The sequence below is a fragment of the Onychostoma macrolepis genome, chromosome 24 (assembly GCF_012432095.1).
Source record: "Onychostoma macrolepis isolate SWU-2019 chromosome 24, ASM1243209v1, whole genome shotgun sequence".
NCBI classification, from domain to species: domain Eukaryota; kingdom Metazoa; phylum Chordata; class Actinopteri; order Cypriniformes; family Cyprinidae; genus Onychostoma; species Onychostoma macrolepis.
In genome coordinates this window covers 12,238,519-12,248,804 of record NC_081178.1, presented here as the reverse complement: position 1 = coordinate 12,248,804, position 10,286 = coordinate 12,238,519, and the positions used below count along the sequence as shown (strand labels likewise).

General features: G+C 35.6%; 2 protein-coding genes and 1 pseudogene across 2 annotated transcripts; 2 read left to right on the top strand and 1 right to left on the bottom strand.

Moving 5' to 3' along the window:
* Positions 1-560: 560 nt before the first annotated feature.
* LOC131533548 (cystatin-B-like) lies at positions 561-1,214 on the top strand. The gene is made up of 3 exons (XM_058765892.1): positions 561-718; positions 795-896; positions 1,046-1,214. Exons 1-3 carry the CDS (start codon positions 647-649, stop codon positions 1,172-1,174), a joined length of 303 nt encoding a protein of 100 aa, XP_058621875.1. The 5' UTR covers positions 561-646; the 3' UTR covers positions 1,175-1,214.
* A 4,245-nt stretch (positions 1,215-5,459) lies between these two features.
* Positions 5,460-6,411, top strand: LOC131533435 (protein MIX23-like). Its single transcript, XM_058765766.1, has 4 exons — positions 5,460-5,585; positions 5,747-5,893; positions 5,966-6,025; positions 6,100-6,411. Exons 1-4 carry the CDS (start codon positions 5,475-5,477, stop codon positions 6,118-6,120), a joined length of 339 nt encoding a protein of 112 aa, XP_058621749.1. The 5' UTR covers positions 5,460-5,474; the 3' UTR covers positions 6,121-6,411.
* A 580-nt stretch (positions 6,412-6,991) lies between these two features.
* Positions 6,992-7,661, bottom strand: LOC131533399 (cystatin-B-like; annotated as a pseudogene).
* Between the last annotated feature and the right edge of the window lie 2,625 nt (positions 7,662-10,286).

The following is a 10,286-nucleotide window of genomic DNA, read 5'->3' as shown; positions in this document are numbered from 1 at the left end:
TATTTTAGAATAGAGTTGATCTCATTCTTTTACACTGGCCAAATAGTATTTCAATTGTTTCAAACAATTAAAATTAAATTATGCAGTTTTGCTGATAAGGTGAACATCTTTTAGCTATTTTTAGTGGAAACCGATAGGCCTATATTTATTGCAGTGTAGCCTAAATACAATTGTCTCACTCACTCGTTGAAGTGATCAAGCTCATCCATTACACTACAGATATGTCTAAATTCATATGATTTTGGTTTAAATTTTGTTTAATGACTATGTAATTTCAGTGCAAAAAAAAAAAAGTAATTTCAATGCTTATCTCCATTAATGAGAGTGGAATATTTAATGTAGAAATGTGTATATCGACATGAAAACAGAGTTTAAAATCGTTGTTTGCTTCATTAATTTTCTCACTCCAGGAAAAAGACTTCGTACACATGGCTCAGAGTTTGCGTGCAGGTGCGCAAATTTTACCGTCAAGTTTGTTTTTATAAATTCCACGTTTTGCATAGGAAGTGGCGTACGCCTCTTTCAGGGCGGGTTTTGTGAGTACGCAACGGCTATAAATGAGGCCCCAGGACTTGTGAGGCACGCTTGATCCAGTCAGTAGTGAGAAGACGTTCCTGAGTGTTTTTGTTAGTCTTTTGTATTTAAAATGGATGCGTGCTGTGACGGAATATCTGAGGCGGAAGATGCCAACGAAGAGGTGCAGAAAATATGCGATGAGGTTGGTAACTTTACATTGCAGATAAATAGAAATAGTGAAGAGATGTCACAGTCTAACAGTTCCCGTTTTTCCAAAGATAAAGTCTCAAGCCGAGGATAAAGCTGGGCGCACATTTGACGTTTTCACTGCCAAATCTTTTAAAACACAAGTTGTTGAGGGGACAAATTACTTCATTAAGGTACGAGAAAATCCCTGTGGTTTTTATATATTAACTTTATAGGAGTACCCTGTTAATGTACTGAATATGTCTGTTAAAGAGAGCCTCAGATATAGCCATTAACAGCTATAAAAGTTTTTAAAAGCATTGTTGTAAATGATCTGTTTCAGGTGCATGTAGGTGGGGATGAGTGCATTCATGTACGTGTCTCTAAAACTCTGCCCCATGCTGGAGAAAAACTGGAGCTGCACAGCATACAGACATCCAAGGCCCATGATGATCCTATTGAATACTTCTGAATGAAACTAAGCTAATCATAATAAATATTGCCTAAAATGCTTCTGAATCTCACGGTTACCATTTTTACCAGATAGTGTGATCACAGTAGAGCAGGGGTGTCAAACTCAGTTCCTGGAGAGCTGCAGCCCTGCAGAGTTTAGTTCCAACACGCATACCATTTAGATTTCAAATAAGCGTAAATGATTAGCTGGATCAGGTGTTTAATTAGGGTTATATCGAAGCTGTGTAGTGATGGGAGAAACAAAGCTTTTCGAATCATTTGAACCAACAAAAATAAGATTAAATAAACGTGTTTTAAAAACTGCCTAAAAAGAGTAATGTGAGTTCATATATTTACATTTTATTAAGTAACTTAAGAAAAAAAAACGAATACATCTAACAGTACAGTTCTATAATTCATAACTATTTTAAGTTTTGATGAATTAGTGGCTAATTTCCATTAATTTCTCATTCACACAATCTGCTCACGCCCCAGTGATGTATATATTTAGGGACGGGCTTTCAAGCTTTTTTCTAAAAATCATACGTTCACACAATTCACTTCGTACAAATTCATATGAAATCACCAACTCGTGAAATAGTAGTTTTCCCATGAGATCGGGTTGGAAAACCCCTGCTTTAACCTTTGACACAGGTGCACATCAACATCTGAGAACAGACGTCCTTTCACTTCAAATGACAACTTTTCATGGTTTATAAAATCTTTTGTACAATTTATACGAAAAGGTTTACAGGACTCGGGCGACAGTAGTGTTTCCTCACTGTAGAAACACAAAGCCACAGAGCATAATGATGGAGGAGGGTTTGTGGGGTCAGTGACAATGTCCAGGCTCAGCTCCAGGTGTTTTCCGCAGAACAACTGTGTTGACAGAAGTATTATTCACTTGATCTTGGGAGGGATGTAGTGAATTCGGCACCTTTCATTGAAAACCTGGAGAAAAACATGATCATTAACAAACACTTCTAAATGCAAACCACTCGTATTCAATAGGATCAATAACTCACCTTCAGACTCTGGTCATTAACCACTTCTTGACAGTACACTTAAATCAATCATACATCAAGAACAAAATTAGGAGATCTCTAAAATAATCATTTTAGATTATTAAAGAGGACTTTGCACTGTGATGCATACAGATTCGTAAAGTTCTTTGCAGGTCTGTGTGGCATCCACTTTGTCTGAAAAGGATGCAGTGGGCACAGTAGTATTGAGGGCATGGACAATTCTGTCATCTATGGTGCGCATCACTTTTAATACTTCAGGAAAAGAGGAGAGATGTACAGCATATGAGTCTAAATAAAAGTTCAACTTCAAGTTACTATATGTTCTTGTATTGTAAGCAGAGGTGGGTAGAGTACCCAAAAACTGTACTCAAGTAAATATTTACTCAAGTAAAAGTAATAGTCTGAATAGTTTCTTTAAGTCAGAGTAAAAAAGTATCAGTTAAAAAAACTAAAGTAGTTAGTTACTCGTTACTTTGGATCATATACTGAATATAGTTTATTTTTATGAAGATATATAGATATTTAGATAAAATTTATATATACATATACTGTATACACATATACATATGTGACCCTGGACCACAAAACCAGTCTTAAGTCGCTGGGGTATATTTGTAGCAATAGCCAAAAATACATTGCATGGGTCAAAATTATACAATTTTCTTTTATGCCAAAAATCATTAGGATATTAAGTAAAGATCATGTTCCATGAAGATATTTTGTAAATTTCTTACCGTAAATATATTAAAACTTAATTTTTGATTAGTAATATGCATTGCACTACATTTGGACAACTTTAAAGGCAATTTTCTCAGTATTTTGATTTTTTTGGAAAAAATTTACACTTATGACTGGTTTTGTGGTACAGGGTCACATATACACACACACACACACACTGCCGTTCAAAATACTTTTAATGTTTTTTTTTTTTATGTAATTTATTTCAGTGATGCAAATCTGAATTTTTATCAGCCTGATTTATTATCAATGCTGTTCTTTTTTAGCGTTCTATTCATAAAATAATCCTAAACAAAATGTCACAGGTTCCAAAAAATATTAAGCAGCAAAACTGTTCCCTGTTGAAAAAACCAGCATATGCTGGTAAGGTATGTTTTGAAGCATGGGATGCTGGTTTGAGCTGATTTAAACTGGTCCTTTGCTGGTTTATGCTGGTCCGACCAGCATATGACCAGTTAAGGACCATCTTAAACCAGCAAAGGACCATCTTAAACCAGCAAAGGACCAGCATAAACCAGCTTCCCAGCTTCAAAACATACCTAACCACCATATGCTGATTTTTTTTTCAAAAACACTGGTAATAAATCAATATATTTTAATGATTTCTGAAGGATCATACGACTCTGAAAACTGGAGTAACAGCTGATAAAAATTCTGATTTGCATCACTGAATTAAATTAAATTATGTATTATGAATGTATATATGTATATAACCTCTGACACGGAGAAGAGTGAAAACTCCTCACATGACCGCTACAGAACATCTAAACATAACGAAACAATTGCACTTCTTCCGTCTGTTCTGCAAAATGTAAACAAATGTAGCATTTATTTCTGCAAGCTTAAATATTGTGAAAATATCAATATTAATTGTGTCTAGGCAAGTCATTCCTCCTGGAACTAACGCGGGTTTGGCGGGTGTTCATTTCTGTGACAGCTTATTTAATGAATAAATTATACATTGTATTTAATGTGTAAGGTACATGTACAACAAACTGTAATGTCATAGTGGTATCGTGTACTGTAATCGAATCTATACCTGTGGAACCATAGACAGTACACGCGGTGTTCGTCTAATAAAGATCTTCATAGCTAGCAAACCATAGCCTTTGCTTTCAACTGACTATTGATCCAAAGCCACGTCTTCAACTCTCTTGATGTTACAACCGCTTCAGGCGACTCAGCGCGCGCGACAGGGAACTGAACGAATCATTCAAACTGATTCGCGAACCGATTCACTGGTTTGCCAACTGGTCTGATCAAGCCTTCGAACAGAATTGACTCAAAAGAATTAATCATTTCACAAAAGAAGAGTTTTCACTCTTCTCCGTGTCAGAGGTTATATACATTTATTATAATACGTAATTTAATTTATTTCAGTGATGCAAATCAGAATTTTTATCAGCTGTTACTCCAGTTTTCAGAGTCGTATGATCCTTCAGAAATCATTAAAATATATTGATTTATTACCAGTGTTGTTGAAAAAAAACAGCATATGGTGGTTAGGTATGTTTTGAAGCTGGTTTATGCTGGTCCTTTGCTGGTTTAAGATGGTCCTTAACTGGTTTAAGATGGTCCTTAACTGGTCATATGCTGGTCTTAAGCTGGTCGGACCAGCATAAACCAGCAAAGGACCAGTTTAAATCAGCTCAAACCAGCATCCCATGCTTCAAAACATACCTTACCAGCATATGCTGGTTTTTTCAACAGGGAACAGTTTTGCTGCTTAATATTTTTTGGAACCTGTGACATTTTGTTTAGGATAATTTTATGAATAGAACGCTAAAAAAGAACAGCATTGATAATGAATCAGGCTGATAAAAATTCAGATTTGCATCACTGAAATAAATTACATTAAAAAAAAAAAAACCATTAAAAGTATTTTGAATGGCAGTGTGTGTGTGTGTGTGTATATGTGACCCTGTACCACAAAACCAGTCATAAGTGTAAATTTTTTCCAAAAAAATCAAAATACTGAGAAAATCGCCTTTAAAGTTGTCCAAATGTAGTGCAATGCATATTACTAATCAAAAATTAAGTTTGAATATATTTACGGTAAGAAATTTACAAAATATCTTCATGGAACATGATCTTTACTTAATATCCTAATGATTTTTGGCATAAAAGAAAAATTTATAATTTTGACCCATGCAATGTATTTTTGGCTATTGCTACAAATATACCCCAGCGACTTAAGACTGGTTTTGTGGTCCAGGGTCACATATGTATATGTGTGTATATATATATATATATATATATATACAGTATATGTATATATAAATTTTATCTAAATATCTATACATCTTCATAAAAATAAACTATATTCAGTATATGATCCAAAGTAACTAGTAACTAACTACTTTAGTTTTTTTTATCCGATACTTTTTTACTCTTACTCAAGTAACTATTAAGACTATTACTTTTACTTGAGTACAGTTTTTGGGTACTCTACCCACCTCTGCTTACAATACAAGAACATATAGTAACTTGAAGTTGAACTTTTATTTAGACTCACATGCTGTACATCTCTCCTCTTTTCCTGAAGTATTAAAAGTGATGCGCACCATAGATGACAGAATTGTCCATGCCCTCAATACTACTGTGCCCACTGCATCCTTTTCAGACAAAGTGGATGCCACACAGACCTGCAAAGAACTTTACGAATCTGTATGTATCACAGTGCAAAGTCCTCTTTAATAATCTAAAATGATTATTTTAGAGATCTCCTAATTTTGTTCTTGATGTATGATTGATTTAAGTGTACTGTCATACTCTGTAAGGTATTAATTAATTAAAAGCTCTTTTTCTGTACTGCCTATGCCTTTCAGCTCATGGAAGCTCATCTTTCCAGAGATAAGACAATAAAGTCATGCATTACAGAGACCTCTGCTGTCGTCGGGCAGTTACGTGAAGAGAGGGCAAAAGACAGCGACAACTTGTCAATAATCAAGCAACTCAGGAAAGAGCAAACTAAGGTAATGTCTTTATATGTACTTGGGCTGCAATTGGTTGAAATCTTGTTTGAATTCTCTATCACTTCCCTACAGTTAAAACTCATGCAGTCTGAGCTAAATGTTGAAGAAGTGGTTAATGACCAGAGTCTGAAGGTGAGTTATTGATCCTATTGAATACGAGTGGTTTGCATTTAGAAGTGTTTGTTAATGATCATGTTTTTCTCCAGGTTTTCAATGAAAGGTGCTGAATTCACTACATCCCTCCCAAGATCAAGTGAATAATACTTCTGTCAACACAGTTGTTCTGCGGAAAACACCTGGAGCTGAGCCTGGACATTGTCACTGACCCCACACACCCTCCTCCATCATTATGCTCTGTGGCTTTGTGTTTCTACAGTGAGGAAACACTACTGTCGCCCGAGTCCTGTAAACCTTTTCGTACAAATTGTACCAAAGATTTCATAAACCATGAAAAGTTGTCATTTGAAGTGAAAGGGACGTCTGTTCTCAGATGTTGATGTGCACCTGTGTCAAAGGTTAAAGCAGGGGTTTTCCAACCCGATCTCATGGGAAAACTACTATTTCACGAGTTGGTGATTTCATATGAATTTGTACGAAATGAATTGTGTAAACGTATGATTTTCAGAAAAAAGCTTGAAAGCCCGTCCCTAAATATATACGTCACTGGGGTGTGAGCAGATTGTGTGAATGAGAAATTAATGGAAATTAGCCACTAATTCATCAAAACTTAAAATAGTTTTTTTCTTAATATTAAGTTATTAAAATGTAAATATATGAACACATTATTTTTTAGGCAGTTTTTAAAACACGTTTTTATTTAATCTTATTTTTGTTGGTTCAATTGATTCGAAAAGCTTTGTTTCTCCCATCAATGCACAGCTCGATATAACCCTAATTAAACACCTGATCCAGCTAATCATTTACGCTTATTTGAAAACTAAATTTTATGCGTGTTGGAACTAAACTCTGCAGGGCTGCAGCTCTCCAGGAACTGAGTTTGACACCCTGCTCTACTGTGATCACACTATCTGGTAAAATGATAACCGTGAGATTCAGAAGCATTTTAGGCAATATTTATTATGATTAGCTTAGTTTCATTCAGAAGTATTCAATAGGATCATCATGGGCCTTGGATGCCTGTATGCTGTGCAGCTCCAGTTTTCTCCAGCATGGGGCAGAGTTTTAGAGACACGTACATGAATGCACTCATCCCCACCTACATGCACCTGAAACAGATCATTTACAACAATGCTTTTAAAAACTTTTATAGCTGTTAATGGCTATATCTGAGGTTTTCTTTAACAGACATATTCTTATAGACATATTCAGTACATTAACAGGGTACTCCTATAAAGTTAATATAAAAAAAAAAAAAAAATCACAGGGATTTTCTCGTACCTTAATGAAGTAATTTGTCCCCGCAACAAGCTGTGTTTTAAAAGATTTGGCAGTGAAAACGTCAAATGTGCGTCCAGCTTTATCCTCGGCTTGAGACTTTATCTTTGGAAAAACGGGAACTGTTAGACTGTGTGACATCTCTTCACTATTTCTATTTATCTGCAACGTAAAGTTACCAACCTCATCGCATATTTTCTGCACCTCTTCGTTGGCATCTTCCGCCTCAGATATTCCGCCACAGCACGCATCCATTTTAAATACAAAAGACTAACAAAAACACTCAGGAACGTCTTCTCACTCCTGACTGGATCAAGCGTGCCTCACAAGTCCTGGGGCCTCATTTATAGCCGTTGCGTACTCACAAACCCCGCCCTGAAAGAGGCGTACGCCACTTCCTATGCAAAAGATGGAATTTATAAAACAAACTTGACGGTAAAATTTGCGCACCTGCACGCAAACTCTGAGCCATGTGTACGAAGTCTTTTCCTGGAGTGAGAAATTAATGAAGCAAACTCTGTTTTCATGTCGATACACACATTTAGTAGCCTACATTAAATATTCAACTCTCAGTAATGAAGATAAGCACTGAAATTACATAGTCATTACACAAAAATTAAACCAAAATCATATGAATTTAGACATATTTGTAATGGATGCGCTTGATCACTTGAACGAGTGAGTCAGATTTGTATTTAGGCTACACTGCAATAAATATAGGCCTATATGTTTCCACTAAAAACAGCTAAAAGATGTTCACCTTATCAGCAAAATTGCATCATTTAATTTTAATTGTTTAAAACAACTCAAATACTATTTGGCCAGTGTAAAAGAATGAGATCAACTCTATTCTAAAATATTTAGGCTATCTGATAACTATTTTAAACAGTTTTGTTTTTATAAATATTTTGATACATTTATTCTAACACATAACAATGCTATTTGATGATTTTTTAGCAATAAAATGTTAATGTTTTGTACCTTTGACGGTGTCGAACCATTAGGTGTGTTCGACTTGAAGCGGCGCTGCGCAGAATGATCAGTGCATGATATCAAAGTACCGCGAGGCGATAAGAGAGCAGACGGATCATTCATGAGACGCTCCGCTTTCGCAGGATTTCCTAATTGCACCACCAGGTGTTCCCGATTGCTGCTCCAGTCGCATAGCAATGTGTGAGAGGAGAGCTGCCATCCTGGCAGGATAGATGGAGCCAGAATTGCTGATTTTTGTTTTGATGCTTTATGTCATAATCGAGGAGACCGTGATTCGCCAAGACCGAGGCCAGGTAAGTTACACTGGTTTGCTGAGTCCTTAATTGCCAGATTACAACTTTAAATGCAGGTATTGGCTTGGAGCTTACTTGAATAATGTAATGATACATACGAAAACACAAAACCTAACCCTAACACACACACACACACACACACACACACAGACAGACAGCAGTTCAAATGCTGACTGATATCTTACAAAGGTGCGATTTTATATAGTTTATTGTCTTGACCATGGTGATCATATGTAGACAAGTTTACAACCTGGACGTTTTAGGCAAGCATAAAAATAAAACTGTAAAAAAAATAAAATGAAAATAGGGCATTGTTCAGCTCAATGTTCAGTGGCAGCTGTCACAGCTGAACAGTGCTCTTTGACTGGTCCGTGTCCTTCAGATGCAGCCTCTGATATAGTTAGCAACAATTTGTTAATATTCTGACAATAGATGTTGTTACTTTCATTTTCAAAATAATCAGTGGTGGACTGTAAGGAAGTACATTTATTAAGTAAGTTTTCTTCTCTCTTTTTTTTTTTTTTTCACAGGACAGCAACACTACAGAAATATGGTCTTTTACAACATGATGCATTGTTGTAGATTAAACTACCCAACAGTACACTCTTAAACATAAAGGTGCTTTACAATGCCATTGAAGAACCTTTTTGTTTAAATGGTTCCATAAAGAACCTTTAACATCTGAAGAACCTTTCTGTTTCACAAAAGGTTCTTTGTGGCGAATAAGGTTCTTCAGATTATAAAAAGGTAAGAAAGAGATGGTTCTTTAAACCCCTTAACTGTCACCGTCCCACCTGTGGGACGCTTGGCGCTCTTTTTTTCGTTGTCTTTTTTCCCTATCAAATATTTGAGTAATCATCATGAATCATATATCATTTGAAAGCTTAAAACCTCAAAATTCATCCTGTGAAAACCATTTTGAAATCGGACATTGCTTTACCATGGAAATTGTACTTTAAAATCGTTTGGCGGTCTCCTCCCCCTTAGTGGGTGGTGTCAAGTGTCATATTACACAATGTATTACGGTCTTTTAGAATCAAAACTTTTTATAATCTTGACAAAATACAAAATACATAAAGGTCTGACTCTCAGGATTCCATATTTGGTGGTCTTTTTGTGATCGGAGTAATATTGACAGAGAAATTTAGACATTTGTGACAGAAAAATGCATTAAAAAAAATTCAATGAAGTTGAATGGCACCCGGTGGCTGTTTGTGGTATGACGCCCTAAATAAAATTTCACAGGAACCTCAATTTTTCTCATATCAACTTCAAATTTGGAACATAACTTATTGAGACATAAGGCTTTAATTTTATGCCAATTTTAGAGTAAAACCTGTTATGTAAAATATTTATTATATATAAAAAGTAATATTTTGTATTTTCTTTACAGTAAATTTAAACTTCTATAACTTTTTAATACTTTCAATACTTTTTAATACTTTTAATACCTCAATATTTCTTCTACTAATTACTTTGTCATAGCTCTAAACAATTTCTCCTTTCCTTTTTTCGCTAAATCAGACCAGACCCCTGTACTGCAGGATAAAGCTGAATGTGTCAGGTTTTTAATGGTTTTGGGCTGAGCAGGCAGGCGCTGACAGTGCTGCTGGATCTTCTGAGAAGTGAACGATGACACGGATGGGGTGCCACAATCCAGACCCTGGTGTTTCTTTTCTGTCTGGCCAGTGGTGCATCATACAGAATGGTCT